Below are 27,471 nucleotides of genomic sequence, written 5' to 3'. Positions count from 1 at the left end.
CACAGCCCTCGGAGCCGACCGTCTTTTCTTTTTAGAGCCGGTCCCCAGTCCTGGAACCAGTATCCAAGGTACCTAAATCGCCAATCCTTCCGTAATTGCCTCCATCCATCCATTCATCTCGGTCCTCGATCAGCCTTTCTGATTTGGATGTGAATCGTGTGGTGCAGAAGTTGCTAGAGTTTAATTGGCTCTGACCCAAGCGGTTTCGGAACCGAAGACTGTATTACCATCAACTTAATTTCCTCCTTTGAGCCATTCTAGTCCTTCAGAGCCAGAGGAGTCGGACTTGATGATTGTTGAGCCTTCGTAGCCGACGCCTGTTCCAGTGTCATTGGTTCCATTTACTCTGACATCCTCTGCGCCGATCGAGGAGTCTAGGAGCCGACACTCTCCTGTTGGGTCTGGGAAGGATAGTCTGACTGAATTGTCAGTTCCGACTTTGCCTCTCGGGGCTTCGGCTCGGAGGAGCTCAGCTCCTACCTCTGGTTCGGAGCCCACTGTCCCCGTGCCGAGGGGATCGATGGTTTCCTCTGATTCAGTGGTCCCTTCTTATTGGAGCAGAGGTGCCTTCGAAGCCATGAGGAGAGTTATGTCTCCTAAGACATCTATGACTTCAGGTCTGGCTATCTCCTCCCCAAAAGCACCTGTGTCCGCGTCTGCTTCACAGATCCTTTCTAAGCGTAGAGACCCAGAGCCTCGGGAAGCCCCATTGGGTGTGGCCCCTGCTCTTTCGAGACATCAGCAGAAGTTCCCACTGATGAGGTTCCCAGGAAGAGAATCTGTAAGAGGAAGCACTTAGACTCCCCACAGGAGTCTCTCACATCCGATACTGGCTTGGATGAATCAGAAGGGTCCCCCTCTGAGGATATCTCATTTGCTGAGATATTAGAAATCCTTAGGAAGAGGGGTGACTGGCAGTGCACCAACCCTATTGAAGATGAGACGGTTCTCCTGAAGGCTTTTGGGTCTCAACTCTCCACCTCTTGGGTGTCTCCGCCCTTCACTGAGCTCATGGAGCTGGTTTCCCGAAGGGCGTGGGAGTCTCCGGACACCATGGAGCCTGTCCCCAGGAGGCGTAATAAATTTATTTCTGCCCCACAGGAGAAGTCCTTTCTTACCAAGGGAGTGCCAGTTGATGCCATGGTGGTGGCGGCAGCCACCAAAAAGGAGATGTTGGAAACTTCTTTCTCTATCCGTCCTTCTAACAGAGATTCTAGGATCATGGATAGATACAGAAAGCGCACATACACTTCAGCGACTTTTGCCTTGCATTCACTGAACTGTCTCTCTCATTTTACAAGACTGCAAAGAGATCTCCTAAAAGAGCTTGGAGATACTCTCAGGGTACAGTAGCTGGAGGAGCTTCAGACAAAGTCGCCTCTCAGCTTACTACCCTCAGTTCCATATGTGTCTCATTTCATATGGTGCTGATGGAACGAGTAGGGCAGCGGGTACAGGAATTGCTCTTAGGAGACATTCCTGGATGCGCTTGTGTTCCTTCGCAGTGCCCCTTAAGTCATCCATTGTCAACACCCCTTTTGATGGCTTGTCCCTTTTCGGGCCCAAAGTTAAGGAAACTTTGACGAGGTGTGAGCAGGAAGGAAAGACTCTGCCATCGGAGTCCATTTTTCCACCCCTACCAGACCCTATCCCAAGGGTCAAAGGGGAGGAAAGATATGGTTCCGAAAAGCCCAAGGAGCCTTTCAGGACACATGTGGTGAACCCCTCCCTCCAGGGGCAGAGGAAGGGGCAATAATGGAAGACACCACCCTTGCGGCAGAGGGGGTCTGCAAAACCAGGGTGACGGAGACAGTTCTTTGGGAAGCCCTACCAGTGTTCCTGAAAGGAGGCCTGACTGTCATACTCTGGAGGCAGTCGGGGGGTCACTTATCTTTGTATCCAGATGCCTGGCTCAAAATAAATGACAACTGGGTACAAAGTTTAGTTTCCAGAGGAAATTTCATTCCCTTCGGCACTCCCCCTCCATTGACAACAACAATCCTGGACGTTCCACCCAGTTACAGGGAACAGGCAACAGTAGAGGTCCAAACGTTGCTAAGAAGAAGAGTCATCCAACCAGTCCCAGCAGACCAGATAGGATCCAGAACTTACTCGAGATTCTTTTTAGTTCCCAAAAGACAGGGGACTGGAGACCTAGTTTGGACCTCAGCAGGATAAACAGATCTGTCAAGAAAGAGAAGTTCCAGATGGTCATGCTTCAGTCAATACTTCCCTTCTTAGGGAAAGACAGTTGGATGTGCTCGATAGATCTCCAGGATGTGTCCTACCATATAAAAATGGCTAGACCATCCAGGGATCATTTGCGCTTCCGGCTGGGAGCCAATCATTATCAGTTTTGAGCCCTGCCTTTTGGTCTCACTACAGCGCCTGAAGTGTTCACCAAATGTATGGCAGTGGCCACGGCTCACCTAAGGCATTTTGGATTCCAGGTGTTTCCGAACCTAGACTATTGGCTCTTCACCGACACCACCAGGCATCAGCTTATACAAGCCAGGGACACCACTATTTCTCTCTGCAGTCATCTGAGCATTACAATAAATTCAGAAAAATCTGCCTTGTCACCATCGCAGCATATCGATGTCCTTCAAGGATGCATCTGCAGTCATCACATATGGGTTGTCCTGCTTCAGGCAGCCCTTCGGTCGGCCGGATTCCAAAGTCTGGGTCCGGCGTCGGCTGATGTCGCACTTTCCCTGACGTCAGAGCGCCTGGGGTATAAAAGCATCAGCCGATGCCATCTTCCCCAGTCTTTCTTGCCACGTGGTGCCCGAAGCAGAAGCAGTTCGCAAGTGCCGGTCGGCCAGCTCCTGTAATTCAGCTACCGAAGAGGGGTGGCTACCAAGGACATTTTAGAAGCTGCTACATGGAACTCCTTGCATACATTTGCCAAGCATTACAATTTACCTTTATATTCCGGATCTAGAGCAGGCTTTGCTACGGCAGTCCTGCAGGGCATTTTAGCTACACCATCCTTTACATAGTTCCTCCACCCCCAGATTGGCTGTGGTATTCTACCCATATGTGATGACTGCAGATGCATCCTTGAAGGACATAGTACAGTTTTGTACCGACCATAAATGTAGATGTCCGATAGGTATGCATCTGCAGTCAGGTTTACCCTCCCTCCTTCCCCTCTGTGGTATTTCTTGGGTACTTACCCCTCTTATAGCTAGCTGGGGGGATCTATTATGGTGTATTTGTTTTTATATTATTGTGCATGTTTGGAATTTTTCCTCTATTTTCAAAATTTAGCCTTCCTTAGAGGGCACCTGGCATCTGGGGCAAGAAAAACTGAGGAAGATGGCGTCGGCTGATGCTTTTATATCCCATGCGCTCTGACGTTGGGGAAAGTGCGACATCAGCCGACGCCGGACCCAGACTTTGGAATCCGGCCGACCGAAGGGCTGCCTGAGGCAGGACAACCCATATGTGATGACTGCAGATGCATACCTATCGGACATCTACATTTATGGTAGGTACAAAACTGTACTTTTTTATCGGAACAGAATTGGAGACTACTGCCACCACTATGAGTCTTCCAACAGAAAGAGTCTTATTACTCCGTCATCAGGTTTACAATATCATAGCCAAAGACAAGGCTCCAGCATCAGAAGTGCTAAAATTGATAGGTATGATGGTAGCTACAATGTTAGCGATACCGTTGGGTCGCATGCACATGCGGATTCTGCAATGGCTGTTATTCACTCAGTGGTCTTACTAAGAGCTCCCAGTGTCTCATCTCATAATGATCACAAACACATGCAAAAAGGCTCTTCAGTGGTGGTTGACCTCTCTTCAGGTAACGATAGGTCATCCTTTTGTCCTACCCCCATCAGCGGCCACAGTGACCATGGACACTCCCCTGATAGGGTGGGGTGGCATTTTCAGGAAAGAACAGCCCAAGGCACATGGTCCAAACAGGAGACACATCTGCATATCTGCATGTCAATGTCCTGGATATGAGAGCGGTACTTTTAGTGTTGCAGTAATTCCAGGACTCTCTTCCTCTGGGAACATTATGTCAGTGGTCTGGTACTTGAACAAACAAGGAGGAGCCAGGTCCTACCCCCTTTGTCGTGAGGCCTTAGGAGTATGGCAGTGAGCTACATCCACCCAGTGCTTTCTGTTAGCAACACACATCCCGGGGAAATCCAACGTGATAACAGACAAACTGAGCAGGGCAATTTTGTTGCTTCACGAGTGGTCCCTCAAGAAAGAGATAGCGGAGAGAATTTTCCGCAGCTGGGGCCAGCCTTGCTGCAACCTTTTTTGCCAACCACATGAATGCAGAAGCTACTTTGCCCTGATTCCCCCTCCGGGAGAAGCCCCAAGGAACGCACTTGTACACGATTGGCCTCCGGGTCTCCTCTGTGCATTCCCACCAATTCCCTTGATACCCAAAGTATTGCAGAAAGCAAAAGCCCTGGTAAGGACCATCATTCTAATAGCCCCTCATTGGCCTCGACAGATTTGGTTCCCCTTCCTTCGACTTCATCTGTTGGATGAGCCTTGGATTCTGGACCTCATAAGGGGCTCTTCATCCCTCTCTTCAGTCCCTGAAATTGACAGCTTGGCTGCTCCAATTCCCAACATAGCCAGGTTCCATAACCTCTCAAATGAAATGCAGCAGATACCGATATCTTCTCATAAGTCCTCTACTAGGAAACTGTATCTTAGCAAATGGAGATGATTTTCTATATGGGCCTCTCAAAATAACATTGATCCCTACCATGCCCCTGTTTCCTCCATATTTGAGTTTTTGACTATGCTCTTCAATAAAGGAGTTGCAGCAGCAACATTTCAGGGTCAGCTTGCTGCTGTCTTTAACTTTCACCTTGGCTTTGAAGGATTAAACATAATGTCTCACAAACTATCCAAAGCTTTTCTCAAAGGGACTTTTCATCTCAGACCACCTCTGAAATCCCCTTATACTCCATGGAATCTAAATTTTATGCTTTCGCGCATTATTCTTCCAACATTTCGAACCAGCTTCCTCATGTGATTTTAAATATTTGTCATGGAAGACTATCTTCTTAGTAGCCATCACTTCTGCCCATAGAGTGTCAGAGCTTAAGGTCTTGTCTATAAAACCTCCTTGTTTGATTTTCCATGCTGACAGAGTGTCCCTGTGAACAAATCCTTCATTTTTACCCAAAGTTTGCACTGAATCTAACCTTAACCAGATCATAGATTTGCCAGTGTTCTTTCTTAAACATACCAGTAATCTGGAGTTGCACAAGCTTGATGTTCATAGACAGCTCAGATTTTACTTGGATAGAACAAAAGAGTTAAGAAAGTCAGAACGCTTTTCATTTCTTTTTCAGATTCCAGAAAAGGTATGCCAGTGGCAAAAACAACACTGTCTAAATGGTTATCTGATTTTATCACTTTTGTTTATTCAGCTGCTAATATGCCCTTACAACACAAAATTAAGGCTCATTCTACCAGAGCAGTGACCACATCTTCTGCCTTTTCTGCTAGGCTTCCTATAGACAACAGCCACTTGGTCAAAACCTCATACCTTTATCACTCATTACAAAGTTGACAAGGCCTCCAGGAACAGGGCCTCCTTTGGGTCTACTGTCCTAAAAAATATACTCCCGTGAGCCACCCGAGAAAGATGGTGCTTGGGATGCTACCCATCTGTAAGAATGAACGGCGAGATAGAACAAGTTCACATAAAGAAGTTATGTACTCACCATAACGTTCCATGCGAGTTGTTCATCTCGTCTTCATTCTTACTTCCCACCCTCCTACCCCCTCCAGGGTTTTTCGAGGACCGAGATACTAGATTTTTCCTGGTTGCTCAATCTTTCTATGGTTTCTCCTAAAGAGTGATAGAATGACACATGGTATTATTATTCACAGCAAACAAAATCTGAGGTAACTCTAGGTGCATCATGGGATAGAGACTTGGCCTTGAGCTCTCTGAAGACCTCATACTTTGTAGTAGGCCAGCTTGGAGCTGAGGATTGGCATCGAACCCATCTGTAAGAATGAAGGCGAGATGAACAACTCACATGGAACTTTACGATGAGTGCATAACTTCTTTTTTTCTTAACTGATAACATTTTAACTCATTCCCTGTAGTAAAGCTGTTTGAGTGTGTACCTTTAACTCCCAGTGGGTGTGGCTTGAGCAAATACTCATATCTCTGGAACCATAAGTGTTATTAGAAAAGTAAATGGCAAACTATTCAGGATAAATTAATCTTTACATTGGTGGCTTTCATTCAGGTCAGTGCTTTAAATTGCATTTTATAAGCCAAAAATAAAGGCAGTGAATATTAAATTTTGTAATGTTGTATAAACAGCTTATGGTATCTCAGTAACTATTCAGGTAAGACGCATACTACCAGTAGGAGATTCTTCATCCAGCTGTGAGCTTTCATATGAGGCTATGCAGTTCTGTCTTTATCTGAATGTTGAGCTGTTTTGAGAAGTATGAAAATTATTACAATACAAATAGTATTCAAATAATCAATATCTTGTAGCTGCATTTTAGACAGAGGTCAAATTTCAGTACAGTTGTGCTTGCCATCATATATGCTTTAAGGTGAAATCTGATATGTTGTATGTAGCATGGTTTTGGAATTATTAATGCAAATATTAACCAGCAATATTTGACACCTAGAGGCATCAGTTGGAGATAAATGAATAAACATCTGGAGGCTCACTCTGCTCTAACGAGTTGAGCCAAAAAGTGCCTAAGGTCATTCTACCCAGGAGGCTACTGGGCTGCGTTTTTTTTTTTTGCTGTAAAAAGTATAGCAAAACTTTACAAGGCAAATGTAAAGTAAACTCTGCAGGGGTGGTGGCTGCTTTTTTAACCTTTCTCAGGAATGTGTCAGTTAATGGCATTTGTACTGTAGTAAATTGTGCCTCCCTGCACACTTTTGCAGGGCACTATAAACTGAATGCAGTCTGCAGGTCCTGGCCTATTGTCAAGTCTGCTGTCACTCTGACTATCCTGTCTTGATGCCCTCCAAGAGAGAACACTTGGGACTCTGTCCACTTGTTGAAGTGGAAGGACTCAGTCATGTAGCGTGTGAAAGTTGCTTACTACTTACCATAACAATAGCTGCTTATGATCCATATTCATCCACTTCACCATACCTTACCACCTTTCCACGTCTTCATGCAAACTGTCATAAGTGGGCATAGGGACTGTTGGTGGAATAGCTAATAGGTCTGCGCATAGTACAGAGAAGTGAGTATCCAGGAGTAAACTCAATGTTTAGAGACAGGGTGATAAATTGTTAGAAGAATTAGAGCCTCAAATTACATTGGATGCTAAGTAGCTATTGTCTGAAGGCAGACAGTCTTGTTGTCAAAGTGTATGGACATGGATTATGAAGATATGTTGGTGCACTCCATGATTCACTTTTGTAGTACTGACTCTTAGGATTCTTGTCTGCAGAAGCCTAGCGACCAGCAGGACACCAGAACTTTCACCTTCCCTCTCTAAGCCCTGTGGGCTTCACCCCCTACCAAGGTGGTGTAAAGGGACAGCACTGTTTTCAGATGTTTTGTGACACATTTCACTGGGCACTTTAAATGAATTGTTTGCATCATCGTTTTGCTGGTCTGAAGCCAGAGCTTACAGGTAAGTACCTCACTTGGGAAGCTTCTACAGTATCTTAAGTAATAATGAAAAAGTGGCGTTTGCTGCTAAAGTTAACAGCCATATATCAAGTGTAGAAAAAAAATCCCACAGAGAGAAGTCCATAATCTGTTTTGCTTTTTTGCCTGGGTTTGCCCCATTGTTTGTTCTTTAATCAGCTATAAAGCAGAATCATTAGAAAAGTAGTTCCCCTCAAATGTCCCACTGTCAGTATAAACCCGTCATGGGTTCTGCTTGCCCCTCGTATGACTTCTTAAGAAAAGAAGAGAGAAGTACCTGAAGGAGAAGTTTGTGAGGCTGACAGTATTTTGGAGTCAGAGAGACCCCTTAGACTAGAGAGGTATCGGTGAGGTGTTTTTGGAACCCCCATATCTGGCTCCTTACTCAGGTGAGGCATGTGGCATGACCCCTCAGTAAGGCACCATGCCTTTGGCCCATGGCATTTCTTCTTGAGTAGAAACAGTTAAGCCATAGGTTGGCCTCAGATCTACTGCTGAGTACTCTAGCTTGGACATCTGTGTTATTTCAAAAGGGAGGGATATTCCCACAATACTTACTGAAGTCTCAGGTATCCAGAGAACCACAGGTCAAACTGCATGCTCTAGCACAGACCCTTGACATGGAAGCTGAAACAGTCGACAGGTAGTTTGCCCAGTCTATCAGCACCTTTTCACCCAGGTCTGTACACAGGATTTTCTCTGGTTGGCCCATGATTTCATGAAATTCAAGTAAAGTAAAACCATAGAATATAGAAAATGTACATGTGGCACATCTGTCTTATGTACAGCCAGCAAGTAAAGAACATAACTTAATACTGAAAATCCAAGATGTCTAACTCGCATTTACATGTGTACGTATATTTTGCATGTTTCTTGGTGGGCCAGTGGGAGGACTGCACTTCTGCATAACTTAAGCATGGGTCATAGAAGTCCCATCGGGAGTGATACCTGTAGCACTGCCCCTGTAGTAACTTAGTATAGCCATATCTTTTTTAATTTCATGTCAGTAGTAGTGTCACTTACCTAACTTATTTGCTTACCTCATTGCATTTTGAGGTACAGCATTTCTAAGGAGAAGTTGTGTTTTGTCGGTATTCATTTCTTTTATTCTTTATTTCAAGTTTTTTACATAGCAGATAACATGCCAAGTTAATTATCTTGTATCTGTTTAGTTGTTTGTCTTAGTGGTTTTGACCATTCCAGTGAAGTGAACAAGATATATTCTGTAGGCATCAACAAATTGTACTAACAAGTGTTAGAAAGGTATGTTAGGACTCGGGCCTTCTGTTTGCCTACTGTGCGACTCTTAGCAAATTACTTAATGAAACAGTGGTCCCAGGCTACCTCTGAAAGAAAGTGCTTCTGTTTAGTGTGTTTACTTAGCAACAACAAAAAAAAAAAAAATGATCCAAATCTTTCAGTTACATGTAATTAAAAATATAGTTTAGAAGGGTAATATCTGATGACCAAGAGGCAGGTCTTACATGACATGTCTGACAGTGATTCAGAGGTTGCACTCAAGCTGTGGTTGAAGTTGAAAAGTCCAGCTCCCTGCTGTTGTCAGTTTCACATCCTGCTCTGTCAGAGCTGTATCGCAACACAGCTGATAAGGTGAGCCATGGAGGTGCTAAAATAATTAAACACAGTAAATGAATTAAAGTATAGATCCATACAACTTTGGTATCTTCAGATGCGGCTCCACCTGCCATTCAAACTCTCGGTGGTGCTGTGGAATGCAGAATGAAGGGTATTTAGAAGTAGCCTCCATAAAACTGCAGTTTTTGGGGAGAATGTTCATAAGGAAGTCAGCAAGCCCATCCTGTCCCTTGCCCAGCAGTTTCCATATTCTTTATGTACGTAGTGTGTGCTCAAGTTGAGAAATGAAGGATGAATCCCCACTCAGACATTTGTTCAGGTACCCGTTTGAATCTAGTGAAATTGGATGCCTCTGTCTCGGAGCTTGATGTTGGTTGTGGGGGGATGCTGTCATCTTGAGCAGTAGTCAGTTTTTTCTTGTGTCGTGGTATTCAGCATTGTCACAGGAATGCTCTGTGATACTGCAGCCCATGTAGCCAAGTGCTGTACCACCTAATATTTGTTAGGAGACGTCTATTTTTTTCCATGGGAAGGAAAGCAGCCTCTTGTGGTCTAAAAATCTAGGAGAATGCAGCTGGTCGTCTTTCCTGTCTGCCAAAAAGATATTAAAGTTGTTATTTGGAAATGGCCTTGCCGTAAAGGAACTGTGGGCTGCAAGGTGTTTAGGGCTTAGGGGGTCATGAATGTCTGTTTGATGTCCTTCAAGGTAGCATCTGCAGTCATAACAAATGGGTTGTCCTGTCGTCAGGCAGCCCTTCGGTCGGCCGGATTCCAAAGTCTGGGTCCGGCTTCGGCTGATGTCGCATTTCACCCGACGTCATCTCTGCTGGTCTTCGGGTATAAAGGCATCAGCCGACGCCATTTTCCTCAGTCTTTCTTGCCGTGGCGCCGAAGCAGAAGCTGTTCGCAAGTGCCGGTCGGTCAGATCCAGAGATTACTACTACCGAATACTACTCAAGACTTCTAAAAGCTAAGTACCCGTTGGGGACTCTTTCTTGCCTCAGCCGATGTCAGAAAAAGTCAATAACTGTTTAACTTGTGGGAAACAAATACCTCATAAAGATTTCCACTCTTACTGTCTGCCTTGCTTAGGCCCAAACCACGACGTAGCAGCCTGTTCGCCTGTGCTTCCTTCAACCGACGAACGCTTAGGCCGGTCGGAGTTTGCTGAACAGTTTTTCGGCTCAGATTTTGCGTACATTATGCCGCCGGATCCTCCGACTTCCCAAATTGTTAAAAACGCAAAGAAAAGACCGACATTGTTAAAAACGAAAGAAAAGACCGACACTCGCGGTCCGCGGTTTCGCTGAAACCACGGTTAAGCAAGCGAGTGTCTCGGTTTCGCCGAAACCGAGAATACCGTCAATCTTCAGCGAATCCATGACTACTACTGAGGCTCCTGCTACCTTAGTTGAATCGGCCTCAGAAGTTTTGCCTACTACTGTGGTTCCTAGTGATTTATCAGACACCATTCCTTTGGATGTCTCTACCCCAGCACGTGGTGCTGCTAGGCCTCCTGCAGCCATGTCTATTAAGGCCTTTGCCAGGGCTAAAGCAGCCAAAACTGTTAAATCAGTGCCTGTTAAGCCCCCCTCACACAGGCCCACTTCTAGTTCACAAATGCTTACTCTGGCAGAGGATTTAATATCCTTAATTAGGGGATCCCAATCTCACCCAGACAGGGCCTCTCAGCCACCAGAAAAGAGATCTAGAGCAGAGCCCCCCGAGCCAGTGTCCTCTGATGATTCTGCGGATGACTCAGGTATTACAGACCAGCCAGAGGCTCCTTTGTCTACATATGAAGATTCCGATGCTGAAGAATCCATTCCATCTGCCTCTCCGCCAGAGGAATTTTCCTTTGGGGAAACCTTACATGCCATGAGAGAACAATTCCAATGGCAGGGTCAAGATTTCTCAGATTCAAGAAAAAGGCTTAGGACTTTTCTGCACTTACCACAACATAGGCCCTTAGCTATACCTCCAGTACTGCCTGTTGTGGATGATGCATTTAATGATGTTTGCACTGCTCCTGATACTTTACCTCCAGCCCCTGCCAAACCAGATAGATTTTACAGGGTGCCAGACACTCATCACCACCTATACAAGGCCCCACTTGCAGATCCTGAGACTATATCCCAGGGACCTAAGGCAGTAGCCTCGACCTCAGCAAAAAACCCTACTCCTTCTGAAAGGGAATCCAGGTCCTTAGAGAGATGGGGGAAAAAAGTTTACACCTCTGCTACTCTCTCAGCTAGAGCTTTAAACTGTCAGTTTCATATGATCCAATACCAAGAGTTTATGCTTGATCCGTTAACTAAGAAGCTGTCCTCTGATGACTCCTTAGATAAGAAATATGTTTTAGAAATGGTGAATAACATCCAACAGGTTAGTAACCATTCTTTAAAATGTGGCTATGATGCACTGGAGGCTTCATTTAGATCAGCCATGACTGGTACAGTGATAAGAAGACATGCATGGTTGAAAGAACAGGTCTTGCCAGATCATGTTAAAGCTAAGCTGTTAGATGCTCCTATAGATAAGGCCAGTCTATTTGGTACACCTGCTCAGCAAGTAATGAAGAAAATGGAAGAAAAGGCAAAATCTGTACAAACAGTTAAGGATTTCTTACAGGTTCAGCCCCCAAGGTTTAGCAGGAACTGGCCTGCCAAAAATTGGTCCTTTCCAGATTCCTCAAAATCTCAAAGAGGCAGGAATAGACGCTCTAGAGGCAGAAATCAATCCAGAGGAGGTGCCTACAGAGGACGACAGTGGCAAGGCAATAACCGAAGCACAGACACAACCACTGCCACTACAACAGGACAATCACAGTGACTTGGCTCTAACACCGCCTACCAGGGAGCAAATAGCAGCACCTTTAGGCGGAAAGTTAACCTTATTTTCAAAAATTGGCACTGTATCACAAAAGACAAGTGGATTTTGCAAACCATAGACCAAGGCTACAGGTTCCACTTCCACACCTTACCAGTAAAAAGAGGAATGCCAAACCTACCTCCAAATCAAAAAACAGAAGCTCTAAAGCAGATAGCAGAATTAACAAAGATGAGAGCTGTGGAAAGAGTACCAATAACAGAACAGGGCAAAGGATTCTACTCCAGACTCTTCCTAGTACCAAGAAAAGAGAAAAGTTGGAGACCTATTCTCGACCTGTCCGTCTTAAACACATACATCATTGTCCCAAAATTCAAAATGCTGACCCTACAGCAACTTCTTCCCATGCTGGGCAAGGAGTGTTGGCTGGTAACTCTAGATCTCAAGGAGGCATACCTGCACGTCCCCATACGACCAAATTGCAGAAGATACCTCAGATTTCTTGCAGGAACAGAGCATTATCAATTCTCAGCATTGCCCTTTGGCTTATCTACTGCGCCCAGAGTATTTACAAAATGCCTGGCATCAGTAATCGCTCACTGCAGGCTACAGGGAATACAAATTTATCCATACCTGGACGACTGCCTGTTACAAGCGGACAACAAAAGCAAGCTGACAACAGATCTACAAAGAGTCATTTGCTTGCTACAAGCCCTGGGATACACAGTCAATTTACAAAAGTCAAGACTGATACCATCCCAAACAAGAACATTCTTGGGTGCGGATTTGGACACAGTAAAACAAATGGCATTCCTAACTGCAGAAAAACAAAAGCAACTCCCTCTTTACTTCTTGGCATTAACAAAGCAGAACAAACTAACAGCAAGAAAAATACTGCAGGCCTTGGGCTGCATGGCATCATGCATAATCTTGGTCCCACATGCCAGACTGCATATGAGAAAGCTACAGTGGTACCTAAAGAATTTATGGTCTCAACACAGGCACAGCTTAGAAACCGAAATCCCACTAATCCCATGCCTGAAACAGGAGTTCCTATGGTGGGCTCAAACATGCCAGTCAAACCCAGGCTTACCCTTCCACAACGTTCAAGCAAGCCAAACCATCACAACGGACGCCTCAGACCTAGGCTGGGGGGCGCACATGTTGGACAAATGCATACAAGGATTGTGGACTCAAGACCAGCTGCACCTGCACATAAACCAAAAAGAAATGCTGGCAGTAAAACTAGCAATACAGAAATTCAGACCATTCCTCAAAGAAGGCCATTTAATGATAAGGAAAGACAACACCACAGTCATGTGGTACATCAACAAACAAGGAGGCACTCATTCATATCCGATATGCAGAATGACTCTGGACCTTTGGAATATGGCTCTGAGCTACAACATCCAGTTACAGGCAATGTTTGTGCCGGGAAAAGAAAACACCCTAGCAGACATGTTAAGCAGAACCACCTCGGATGCTCACGAATGGATGCTACACCCGGAAATCTTCAAGGCCATCACAAAGAAATGGGGGATGCCACAAATAGACCTATTCTCATCCCCACTCAATCACCAGCTCAAAAAATTCTGCACAAGGACATGCCACCCACTTGCTTGGAAGGTGGACTCTCTATCTTTCAGTTGGAAAGGCCTGACAGCATATGCATTTCCACCTCTTCCTTTGATGCACAAGGTACTACTGAAAATCAAGGAGGAACGTCCAAGGATAATCCTGATAGCTCCGAATTGGCCAAGACAACACTGGTACCCATTGCTGAGGAGCATATCTCAGGGGAGAATGTGGTCAATACCCCTGATGCCTTTGATGTTAACTCAGAACAACTACAACATCATGCACCCAAACCTAAAAACATTGCAACTGACTGCCTGGAACATCACATAGCAGCAACTAACCCAGACCTATCCCAAAGGGTTAAAGACATTATCCTTGAAGCCCGCAGACCTTCAACAAGAAGGAACTATGCAGGAAAATGGAAAAGGTTTGTCATTTGGAGTTCTGAAAGAGGAAAAGATGTGTCGAACATAGATATTGCTAACATCCTGGAGTACTTGGCAGAGCTTCTACATACAGGCCTGTATTATTCCTCCATCAAGATACATGCATCAGCTATTTCAGCAGAATACAGCTTCGATCCACCTGTCTTTTCGCATCCTCTACTCAGGCAGTTCCTTAGAGGGATCAAGAATGTAAAACCTCCTAGGAAACCACCATTACCAGCATGGGACTTGAACTTTGTGCTAGAAAAATTGACACTCCCTCCATTTGAACCAGCAGCAACAGCAGATCTTCAACACCTATCATGGAAAACTGCTTTCCTACTGGCAATAACTTCAGCAAGGAGGGTTTCGGAACTACAGGCCTTAATGGCAATACAACCCTTCCTAATCTTCCATCAAGATAGGGTCTCCATGAGAACTAATCCTACATTTATGCCTAAGGTGGTATCCAGAGTGTCTTTAAACCAGGCAATCCACCTACCTACCTTCTTCCCAATCCACAGAACAGAGGGGAAAGACTGCTGCATACCTTGGATGTACATAGACAGTTACGCTACTACCTGGACAGAACCAAAGGTAACAGAAAAACTGACCAGCTTTTAGTAGCCTATGCAACAGGAAGGGAAGGAAAAGCAATTTCCAAACAGACAATCTCCAAATGGATAGGAAATTGCATAAGATTCTGTTACTCCTACCATGGAAAACCAATTCCACAGAACATAAGACCTCATTCTACAAGGGCTACAGCCACTACCACAGCTTTCTTACAAGGAGTGGCAACCAAGGACATTATTGAGGCGGCTACTTGGACCTCCGTGCATACATTTGCCAAGCATTATAATTTACCTCTATACTCTAGATCCCGAGCAGGGTTTGCCACTGCTGTACTGCAAGGGATCCTAACTACACCATAATTTTTCTTCCTCCACCCCTAGTTGGCTATGGTATTCTACCCATTTGTTATGACTGCAGATGCTACCTTGAAGGACATAGTACAGTTTTGTACCTACCATAAATGTAGATGTCCGAACAGGTTAGCATCTGCAGTCAGGATTTACCCACCCTCCTTCCCCTCTGTGGTACTCCTAGGGTATTTACCCTCCTATTAGCTAGCTGGGGAGTCTCTTATGGTGTATTTGTTTGTATATATGTACATACATGCTTATTTTTGTGTTTGCCTTCTACTTTTTTGGAAACATTGGCATTTATCCAAAATTTAGCTTTCCAAGAGGGCAACTGGCATCTGGGGCAAGAAACACTGAGGAAAATGGCGTCGGCTGATGCCTTTATACCCGAAGACCAGCAGAGATGACGTCGGGTGAAGTGCGACATCAGCCGAAGCCGGACCCAGACTTTGGAATCCGGCCGACCGAAGGGCTGCCTGACGACAGGACAACCCATTTGTTATGACTGCAGATGCTAACCTGTTCGGACATCTACATTTATGGTAGGTACAAAACTGTACTTTTTTTTAACTCTGTTAAGAACCACAAGAAGATCAAAGGGGCAGAAAAACGGTGTTCAGTACATGTCAAAGAACACACTACGTTGATTTATCTGAATCCTGAAACATGCTTTGAAATTTTATTGGAGACCCTTGAAAAGTTGCAATATTTTGTTTATCTTTCACAGATAGGAACCCCAACTTGGAAATTAAATACCGACATAAAAAAACAAAAGATACGGATCGCGAAAAAGCAGAGGAAAGGAAAAAAGAAGCACAAGATATGAAAAGTGATCGGAAAAAGGTTTCAAAGGTAACATTTTCTCCCCTATGCCTGCTAAAGGAAGGGGAAGGGATATATGCTATCCTTATCCTTGACTGTTTATTTATGTGAATGCCAGAAGTAATCATTGCTATAGTCGTTTGTTGCTGAAAATATCAACTTGGATTATTGTGTGGATTTGCAATTTCTTTGCTGAAGCCATTCACTGAATAGCTGAATAGATTAATTTATTTTACTTATCTAGATGTTTAAATATAGTACTACTCCTTAAGAATTTAAAAAGCAAAAAAAACAACTAACTGGTTCCATGCTTATTACTCAAAAGGCTGCTAACCAACATTGTTTTATTTGAGGTTTTCTTATCTGTATCTTATTCAACTTGTTGCAGAGTTTGATTCTGACATTTATCACTGAAACCTGATTAGATGACAATTTTGGTTCTATTTCCACAGCCTTATTGGTGTACCCTGGGTTATCCACAGTCCGCGTTCCAAAGCAGATCAGACTGGGGAGGTTGGAATTGTATTTACTTGTCATTAACCATTGAATTTAAGAAGATTAAATTTGAGTTACCAAATCTGTTGAATTTGTGATAGGTATAGGTGCAGACTGTCTGTACCTCCTTCTGTATCACTCGTCAGACAGTGGAAGGATATTCCTTCAAGAGTTCACTAACTTTCTTGTGTTTTCTGTGCTTCTATTCCACAGGTGGCTCATTGCGGGAGACTTCAGTTTAAGGGCTGATGAGGAGTCTGTGACCTTTATCAAAGAATTTATTTGCATTATGAGTGGTTTTGGTTTTCCTGTTGTGGTTTCTTTGGCTTCCCGCAGATTTGGGCTCACATTAGACATTGTCTTCCAACTTAGTGTTGCAGTTCGTGATCTGATGGTAGAACTAGTCATCTGGGTTTGATTCATGATCTGTCAACCTTTTGGCTAAGTCCATTGACATGGGTCTTGTGCATTGCAAGAGACTTGTGGTTGAATCTTCCAATGTTTCCTCGTTTGACTTTCTGGATGTTCTTCGTGTTTCACTGTTGCAGTCATTACATTTGGGATGTTCATTGTGTTTCACTGATGCAGTCATTACAATTGGGTTATCCTGCAGGCAGGCTACCCTCAGTCTGCCTGAATTCCAAAGTCTAGGTCCGGCGTCTGTTACTGTCGCCTCCTCCTTGACGTCAGTGCGCCGGGTGTATAAAAGATGCAGCTGACGCCATTTTCTCCAGTCTTTCTTGCCGCGCGGTGCCCAAAGCAAAAGCAGTTCACAAGTGCCGGTCGGCCGACTTCTGAGATTTTCAGATTCGAATTTCAGATCCGAAGTCTTCATTAAAGCTAAGTACCCTGTTGGGGAAACTTTTTTCTTGCTCCAGACCGATGTCAGAAAAAGTTAATAATTGTATTTCTTGTGGGAAGCAAATACCTCATAAGGATTTTCATTCTTACTGTATTCCTTGCCTAGGCCCTGATCACAATGTTGCTAGTTGTCGGTTTTGTGCCAGATTTAACCAACACACTGTTAAGCGTCAGTACGATTTTGCATTTCATCACTTTGGCAGAAGATTCAATTATATAATGCCGTCAGAACAGCTGACTACAGGAGTTTATAAAAAGCACAAAGAAAAAGAAAAGGACAGGCATCCGAGGTCCAAAACCGACGACGAGGCTCTCGCTAGGCCTGTCGCCATTTCGCCGGTTCTCAGTGAGGCGCTTTCGCAGCCCATGACGCCCGCTACCTCAGAGCAACAGACCGCTTCCGACTCTCACGTGGAGCCGACTAGGCCGCTGGAAACTCAAGGTATTGGACACTCGGAAACTATTCCATCAGATGGGTCTGGAGCTGCTGAGCAGGCATCGGCTTCTGAGGGTGTTTTCAGGCCTACATAGTTATATGTGAAACCTACTTCAGCTTCAAAGGCAAAGACTAAAGCAGCTCTAAAGACAAAGAAACAAGTGCAGCATTCTCCTGGGCAGGCCACCATGCCTAAAAAAACAGATGCTTAAAATGGCCGAAGACCTAATTACTTTGATCAGGGGTTCCCATCCCCCTCCTGATAAGAGGCCTAGGCAAGAGATAGATTACGAATCTTCAGACCAGGTTTCCATTTCCTCTGATTCCTCTTCCGAACAAGAATATTCTATTCCTCCCTATGAGGATTCTGATGCTGAAGAATCTATCCCTTCAGCCTCTCCTCCTGAGGATTATTATTTTGGGGAGACTCTGCATACTATGAGGGAGCATTTCCTCTGGGAGTGCCAAGACTACTCAGAATCCAAGAAAAGGCTCAGAGACTTCCTTTTATTACCTCAGCACAGGCCCCTTGCTATCCCACCTGTTTTAGACATTGTAGATGATGTATTTTCAGAGTCCAGTCTATCTCCAGATTCTTTACCACCAGCCCCTGTTAAGCCAGACAGATACTACAGGGTTCCTGATTCACATAAATGTTTTTATAAAAACCCTGCTGCTGACCCAGAAACCATCTCTCAGGGTCCCGAAGGGGTCAAGGCTTCCACTGCAAAAAACCCTATCCCCTCTGATAGGGATTCTAGGGCCCTGGACAGATGGGGGGAAAAAGATTTATACTTCTGCTACCTTGGCTGTAAGAGCTTTAAATTGCCAATTTCATATGCTTAAATATCAGCAATATCTTATGTCACTGCTTAAACAGAAAATGTTAACAAATTTAGAATGTGCAGAAAACAAAGAAATGCAGGATTTATTGCATGCAGCTGAACAAGTAGGAAATGCATACTTTGCAATGTGGTTTTGATTCTCTAGTGACCTCCTGCAGGGCCGCTGTTACGGGTTCTGTCATTAGGAGGCATGATTGGTTAAAAGAACAGAATCTGCCTGATCATGTCAAAGCAAAACTATTAGATGCTCCATTACAGCATGATATTTTGTTTGGTGTTAAAGTAGATGAGGTGTTGAAGAAAATGGAGGACAAACCTAAATCTATGCAAACAGTCAAGTATTTCTTGCAGGTACAGCCTCCCAGATTTAACAGGAACTGGCCTACAAAGAATGGAGGACAAACCTAAATCTATGCAAACAGTCAAGTATTTCTTGCAGGTACAGCCTCCCAGATTTAACAGGAACTGGCCTACAAAGAATTGGTCCTTTCCAGTGTCAGACAGGCCACAAAGAGGCAGATACAGACGCCCCAGAGGCAGATCACAGCCCCAAGGCTCATACAGGCCTAAATAATGGGGTGCTTCTACCTCCAAAAGTGAAAAGGAAAAATCACAGCCATACAGGAAACAGTCTCAATGACTTTCCCCTGCCAGCACCAAGCACTTATCTTCTGGCAGCCCCTTTGGGGGGAAAACTAGCACTTTTTTCACAAAATTGGCACATGATTACCAAGGACAAATGGGTCCTAAATATCGTATCACAAGGCTACAGGTTCCACTTTCACACCCTGCCAAGGCCAACATCTGCCACGCAATCAATTGGCAGAGGCACAAAAACAAGTTTCATCCCTCATGGACATGAGAGCTATTCAGTTGGTACCACAGCAAGAGCAGGGACTAGGATTTTACTCAAGGCTATTCTTGGTGTCCAGAAAGGACAAAGCCTGGAGACCAATACTGGACCTGTCTATCCCAAACACATTCGTGGATATTCCAAAATTCAAAATGTTAACTCTGCAGCAGCTTCTGCCCATGCTGGGCAAGAGGGCTTGGCTTGTAACTTTAGACCTAAAAGAGGCATACCTGCATGTCCCAATCAGACAATCATGCAGAAGATACCTCAGATTTATAGCTGGCTCAATGCATTACCAATTCTCTGCACTGCCTTTTGGCTTATCTACTGCGCCCAGTGTCTTCACAAAATGCCTGACACCAGTGATTGCTTTTTGCAGACAAAGAGGAATACAAATATATGCTTACTTGGATAAGGACATTCTACTACAGCATCTGGCATTTGTAAAAAGATTACTAACAGGTCTAGGGTACACAGTAAACGAAAAGAAATCAAAACTTGTACCCTCTCAAGAGATAATATTTCTGGGTGCAAGCTTAAATACAGCTGCCCAGATGGCTTATCTCATGTCAGACAAACACAGACAACTGACTACTTATTTCAAAATGTTGGCAACAAAGACCCAGTTATCTGCAAGAAAAATTCTGCAGGCTTTGGGCTTCATGGTATCCTGCATTCTGCTAATTCCATATGCAAGACTGCATATGAGGAAACTTCAGTGGTATCTAAAAAGTGTTTGGACTCAACATTGCCACAGTCTGGAAACAATAATTACCCTCATTCCCTGCCTGCAACAGGAGTTTCGATGGTGGGCAAAAGCCTGTCACCACAACATGGGGCAGCCATTCACCTTACCCACAGCCAGGCAGACATTGACAACAGATGCATCAGATTATGCCTGGGTGGCCCATATGGCAGGAAGATGTATTCAGGGGACATGGTCCGCAAGTCAAATGCATATACATATCAATCAAAAAGAGATGCTAACTGTTCAGAACGCCCTGACAGCCTTCAAGGATCTCCTTCATCCAGGACAACTGCTGATAAGGACGGACAATACTACAGTTATGTGGTACATAAACAAGCAGGGAGGCACACATTCCTACCCCCTCTGCAGGCTAGCCATGAACTTGTGGGACACAGCATTGACTTACCAAGTACATCTGCAAGCACAATTCCTGCCAGGAAGGACAAATACTCTGGCAGACGAACTAAGCAGAAACCTCATGGATCCCCACGAGTGGAAATTGGATCCACAAGTCTTCACCATGATAACAAGGAACTGGGGATGCCTGGACATAGACCTATTTGCCTCTCCTCACGACTGCCAACTACAGAAATTCTATGCAAGGACTTATCACAAGCAAGCATGGAAAGTGGATGCTCTATCTTGCAGCTGGAAAGACCTAGCAGTATATGCCTTTCCTCCTCTGCCTCTCCTCCCCAAGGTACTCCTCAAACAAGCGAAACCAAAAATTATACTGATTGCCCCAGACTGGCCCCGCCAGCACTGGTACCCAATCCTAAAGAGCTTGTCTCAATGCCCAGCTTGGACTTTACCTCAAATTCCTCACTTATTGACCCAACAAGACAGTCATATACTGCACAGGCAACTCAGGACCTTAAACCTGGCAGCATAGCGGATAATGTAGCCAGTCAAGGCACACCTCTCTCTAAAGCAGTGATGGATGTTATTTTGGAGGCCAGGAGGCCTAGCACCAGAAAATCTTATGCAGAAAAATGGAAGAGATTCTGTGCTTGGAACCAGGCACAAGGTTTTAACACAATTGTTCCAAATATTCCTCAGATTTTGCAATACTTAACTGAGATGCTTGATAAAGGCCTTTTTCATCAATTAAAATCCATGCCTCTGCCATTTCAGCTCATTACAATACAGAACCACCTATTTTTTCTCATCCATTACTAAGGCAGTACCTTAGAGGGGCCAAAAACATAAGACCCCCAAGGAGAGCACCACTACCTGCATGGGACCTCAAATATGTCTTGAAAAAACTCACACTGCCTCCGTTTGAACCAGCCTTCTGCAGCTGATATTAAATTCCTATCCTGGAAACAGCTCTGCTCCTAGCAGTAACCTTTGCTAGACGAGTCTCAGAGTTACAGGCACTCATGGCTGTGGAACCTTTTATCATTTTCCATCCTGACAGGGTTTCTCGGCGCACAAACCCTACATTTATGCCTAAGGTAGTGTCCAGTGTGGCCTTTAACCAAACAATTCATTTGCCTACCTTTTACCCAAACCCACAGAATAAGGGTGAGAGAATTCTGCATTCTTTGGACATTCACAGACAGCTACGCTTCTACTTGGACAGAACCAAAGCTTTCAGAAAGACTGACCAACTTCTAGTGGCATATGCTGCAGGATCACAAGGAAAGGCTATCTCAAAGCAGACTATTTCAAAGTGGATATGCACTGCATTCGTTTCTGCTATTCACAGCATGGTAAATCATTGCCTAAGGGCATTAGGCCACATTCAACCAGAGCAGCAGCCACTTCAGCAGCCTTCCTCAGAGGAGTACCAACCAAAGACATCTTAGAGGCTGCAACTTGGAGTTCTGTGCATACTTTTACAAAGCACTATCATTTACCTCTCTACTCTAAATCCAGGGCAGGATTTGCCACTGCAGTTCTGCAGGGCCTGATAGCCTCTCCTAATCCTACTTAGCACCAGCCTCCCAACCTTAGCTTTGGGATTCAACCCAATTGTAATGACTGCAACAGTGAAACACGATGAACATAGTACAGTTGTGTACCTACCATAAATGTAGATGTTCGAGTGTATTCACTGTTGCAGTCAAGGTTACCCTATCACCATCACCCTTTTTCTTTGCTAGGACTTATCTGTACTTCTCTATTCTATACAACCTATGTGGTGTATTTGCTTGTAGACGAAGGAAAAGTTGATGTCCTTCAAGGATGCATCTGCAGTCCTTACAAATGGGTTGTCCTGTCGTCAGGCAGCCCTTCGGTCGGCCGGATTCCAAAGTCTGGGTCTGGCCTCGGCTGGTGTGGCACTTCACCCGACGTCATAGCTGCAGTTATTCGGGTATAAAGGCATCAGCCGACGCCATTTTCCTCAGTCTTTCTTGCCGCGTGGCGCCCGAAGCAGAAGCTGTTCGCAAGTGCCGGTTTTAGGGGCACTTGACATCTGGGGCAAGAAAAACTGAAGAAAATGGCGTCGGCTGCATCTTTTATACCCCTGGCGCACTGACGTCAGGGAAGAGGTGACAGCAACGGACGCCGGACCTAGACTTTGGAATTCAGGCCGACTGCGGGTTACCTGCCAGCAGGATGACCCAATTGTAATGACTGCAACAGTGAATACACTCGAACATCTACATTTATGGTAGGTACACAACTGTACTTTATCTGCTTGCAGGTAGCCCTCATTCGGCTTGATTAACAAAGTCTTGGGTCCTGCGTCTGTTGCTGTCCCTTCTTCCATGAATTCAGGTCATCAGGGGTATAAAACATGCAGCCAACGCCATTACGTCAGTCTTTCTTGCCATGCAGTGGCCGAAGCAGAAGTTTGCAAGCGCCGGTCGGCCGACTCCTGATATTTTCGTTTTTGAGTTTCAGAATCGAAGTCTTCAACTAAAGCTAAGTACCCCGTTGGGGAAACATTTTCTTGCTCCTTACCGATGTCAGTAAAAGTTAATAATTGCATTACTTGTGGAAAGCAAATACCTCATAAAGATTTTCATTTGTATTATTTTCCTTGCCTAGGCCCTGACCACGATGTACCTTGCTGTCAATTTTCTGCTTTATTTAATCAGCGCACTATCCGTCGTCGATATAGTTTTGCCTCTATATATTTTGGTTCTCAGTTTAATTATCCAGAAATGTCATTGGTTAGCCATTCAACTACCGGGATTCCGAAAAACCGCAAAGATAAAGACAGAGACAGGCCACCAAGGTCCAAAACTGCTGAAGACGCTGCTCCTAAGCCAGTTGCCAGTTCGCCGGTACTCAGTGAGGCACTTTCGCAGCCCCTGATACCTGCTAATTCTGATTCGCAGGGCTCTACTGAGACCCATTCGGAGTCCAGTATGCCATGAGATGCTTCAACTATGGAACCCCCAGATGTGTCTACCTTGGATGGGTCCGGAGCCGCTGTGCAGGCACCGGCTTCTGAGGGTGTATTCAGACCTACAGACTTGCATATTAAACTGATGCCTCCTTCTTCACTTAGGCCTAAATCTCGAACCATGCCTATAAAAACGACGCCTAGGCCACATGCTCAGGCCTCTGTGCCTAAAAAACAAATAATAATGGCTGAAAATCTAATAACTCTAATCAGGGGTAGCCAACCCCCCCCCCCCCTTCTAAGAGGCATGGGACTGAAGTTGTTTATGAATCTTCTGACCAGGATTCTGTTTTTTCTGATTCTTCTGATGATCTGGATTTGCCCTTATCTACTTATGAGGATTCTGATGCAGAGGACTCTATTCCCTCTGCTTCCCCTCCAGAGGATTTTTCTTTTGGTGAAACCTTACATACTCTAAGGGAGCATTTCCACTAGGAAAGCCAGGATTTTTCTGATTCAAAAAGAGGCTCAGGGATTTCTTACTCCTGCCTCAACATAGGCCTTTAGCGGTTCCTCCTGTACTAGACATTTTTGATGGTGCTTTTTCAGAATCTAGTTTGGCCCCTGCTTCCTTGCCTCCTGCTCCCAGAAAACCTGACAGATACTACAGGGTCCCTGAGTCACACAAGTTCCTTTTTAAAAATCCTATTGCGGATTCAGAGACTATTTCTCAGGGGCCCAAGGGCATTAAGGATTCTACTGCTGAAAATCCTACCCCTTCTGATAGAGACTCCAGGTTGCTGGATAGATGCAGCCTTGGCCATTAGGGCTTTAAACTGCCAGTTTCATATGTTAAAGTATCAGCAACATGTTATTGGATTGCTTAAACAGAAAATGATGTTGATTCCTGATTGTGTGGAAAATAAAGAATTACAGGATTTAATGTATTCTGCTGCACAGGTTGGAAAACATACTTTGCAATGTGGTTTTGATTCATTAGAGGCCTCTTGCAGGGCTGCTGTTACTGGGTCTGTGCTCAGAAGGCATACTTGGCTTAACTAGCAATCTTTACCTGATCATGTTAAAGCTAAATTGTTGGATTCTTCTTTAAATCAGAACTGCCTGTTTGGCAAGAAGGCTGAGGAAGTTCATAAAAAGATGGAAGATAAAGCTAAATCTATGCAAACTGTTAAAGATTTCTTACAAGTTCAGCTTCCTAGATTTAGTAGACACTGGCCCTCTAAAAATTGGTCCCTTCCAGCCTCTTCCAGGTCTTCTTAAGCCAAACCCAGACACAGCAGAAACCCCAAGTTTCAGTCCCAGGGGACACACAGGACTAAGCAGTGGGGGGGCCTCCACTTCCAAATCTGGGAGTAATAAAACACCCCCTAGGGTAAACTGTCTCAATGACCTCCTTTTATAATTTCCAAGCACTTATCAACTGACTGCCCCTTTGGGGGGAAAGATTGCTCTTCATGCAAAGAACTGGGAGCTCATTACCCAGGATAAATGGGTTTTAAATATAGTGGCCCAGGGATACAGATTTCACTTCCACACATTGCCAACACCAAACAGGTGGCCGGACCTACCTCCAAATCAGTGGGCAGAGGCCCAAAAACAAATACTTTCTCTCGTAAGCATATGGGCTATTCAATTGGTACCAGAAGAGGAAAAGGGACAAGGTTTCTACTCGAGACTTTTCCTGGTACCCAGAAAAGACAATTCATGGCGTCCTTTCCCGGACCTGTCTACTTTAAACACCTTTTTGGAGATTCCAAAATTCAAGATGCTGACTCTTCACCAGTTGCTTCCTATGCTAGGCAAAGACACCTGGTTGGCAACACTAAATTTAAAAGAAGCATACCTGCACATCCCAATCAGGGAATCTTGCAGAAGATAACTTTGCTTCAAAGCAGGCTACACACACTATCAGTTCTCTGCACTGCCCTTTGTCTTATCTACTGCGCACAGGGTATTCACAAAGTGCCTAGCTCCAGTTATTGCATTTTGCAGGCAAAGAAATATTCAAATATACCCATACCTGGATGATTGTCTAATTCAGGCAGAAAGCCAGGACATACATTTGAATCATCTGGCTTTTGTACAAAGGGTTCTAACCTGTCTGGGGTACACCATAAACTAACAGAAATCTCACCTGGTACCCTGTCAACAAATTATATTCATGGGAGCAAGCTTGAATACAACTTCCCAGATGGCTTACCTCACGCCAGAGAAACAAATTAATTTGACAACCTACTTCAAACAAGTGGCCACAAAAACCCTGCTATCTGCAAGACAAATACTACAAACCTTGGGGTTCATGGCCTCCTGCATTCTTCTAATTCCATATGCAAGACTGCATATGAGGAAACTACAGTGGTATGTAAAAAGCCTAGGGAGTCAACATTCCCACGATCTAGAAGCAATGATTCCTATCATACCTTGCCTACGCCTAGAGTTCCTTTGGTGGGCAGATGCCTGCCACCAAAACAAGGGACTACCTTTCACGCCATCCCCTGCCACCCAAACCCTAACAGCAGACGCATCAGGCTGTGCATGGGGGGCTCACCTGTCAGGGAAGTGCATTCAGGGCAAATGGAACCCAATTCAAATGCACCTGCATATCAATCGAAAATAAATTTTAGCTGTACAGAATGCTCTGACAGCCATCAAGGACCACATTCTTTCAGGACAACTAATGGTAAAGGTGGACAACACCACTGTTATGTGGTACATAAACAAGCAGGGGGGTACACATTCTTACCCCCTCTGCAGACTAGCCATGGCATTGTGGAACACAGCCTTGAGCTACCAAGTGCACCTACAAGCTCAATTCCTGCCAGGAAAATTAAATACACTGGCAGACAAACTAAGTAGAAACCTCATGGACCCACACGAGTGGAAACTGAAACCAAGGATTTTCAACATGTTGATAAGCAAATGGGGGAGCCCAGATGTAGACCTATTTGCCTCTCCCCAGAACTACTAACTGGACAAATTTTGCACAAGGACTCCCCACAAACAAGCATGGAAAGTGGATGCTCTGTCCTTCAGCTGGAAAAATCTATCAGTCTATGCCTTCTCCCCTCTGCCTCTGCTCTCCAAAGTACTACTAAAAATCAAACAGGACAAACCAAGGATGATTTTGATTGCTCCAGAGGCCACGCCAACACCCGTACCCCCTCCTGTGTAGTGTGTCACGGTTTTCTCCATGGCACCTGCCTCAGACTCCATCCCTGTTGTCCCAGCAGGAGAACCAGATTCTGCACCCTCAGCTTCTAACACTGAACCTTGCAGCCTGGCTAATTACCTAATCTCTCCTTTACCATTGCTCAGTAAACCTGTGATGGATATCATTTTAGAGGCGAGGAGGCCTAGTACTAGAAAATGTTATGCTGAAAAATGGAAAAGATTCTGTGCCCGGAATCAATTTCAAGGGATGAGCACAGCAGCGCCCAATTTACCTCAGATTTTACAATACTTAACTGTGATGCTTCAGAAGAGCCTGTTTTTTTCCTCCATTAAAATCCACGCCTCAGCCATTTCAGATCATTATAACACAGAACCTCCCCTCTTCTCTCATCCACTGCTCAAGCAGTTCCTCAAAGGGGCCAGAAATTTGAGACCATCCAGGAGAGCTCCAACCCCAGCCAGGGACCTGCACTTTGTTTTGGAGAAACTCACTCTACCTCCTTTCAAGCTAGCTGCTACTGCAGACTTAAAATTTCTTTCTTGGAAAACGGCTTTCCTTTTAGGAATCACTTCAGCTAGAAGGGTATCTGAATTACAGGCCCTTATGGCAGTGGAGCCTTTCATCATCTTTCATGTGGATTCATCATCTTTCATGCGGACAGGGTGTCCCTCGGAACCAATCCATCCTTCATGCCCAAGGTGGTATCCAGTGTGGTTCTTAATCATTCCATTCATTTGCCAACCTTCTTTCCCAATCCACAGAACAAAGGGGAACGGATACTGCATTCCTTAGATGTGCACAGACAACTTAGATTCTATTTGGACAGGACCAAACCTTAAAGGAAATCTGAAAAATTGCTGGTGGCATTTGCTGCAAGGGCAGAGGGGAAGGCTATTTCAAAGCAAACCATTTCTAAATGG

At 44.7% G+C, this 27,471-nt stretch overlaps 1 protein-coding gene across 5 annotated transcripts in view; it reads left to right on the top strand.

Moving 5' to 3' along the window:
- Window positions 1-27,471, top strand: part of CXXC1 (CXXC finger protein 1) — a 1,961,705-nt gene that overhangs the window by 312,335 nt on the left and 1,621,899 nt on the right. For all 5 annotated transcript variants that reach the window (XM_044080389.1, XM_044080388.1, XM_044080386.1 and 2 more), the window contains exon 4: window positions 15,725-15,849. In XM_044080389.1, the coding sequence (XP_043936324.1) occupies window positions 15,725-15,849 (125 nt within the window). The remainder of the gene's footprint in view (window positions 1-15,724; window positions 15,850-27,471) is intronic.

The sequence above is a fragment of the Protopterus annectens genome, chromosome 8.part0 (genome assembly GCF_019279795.1).
Source record: "Protopterus annectens isolate FY-2018-M chromosome 8.part0, PAN1.0, whole genome shotgun sequence".
NCBI classification, from domain to species: domain Eukaryota; kingdom Metazoa; phylum Chordata; order Ceratodontiformes; family Protopteridae; genus Protopterus; species Protopterus annectens.
This window is presented reverse-complemented; position numbering and strand designations above follow the sequence as displayed.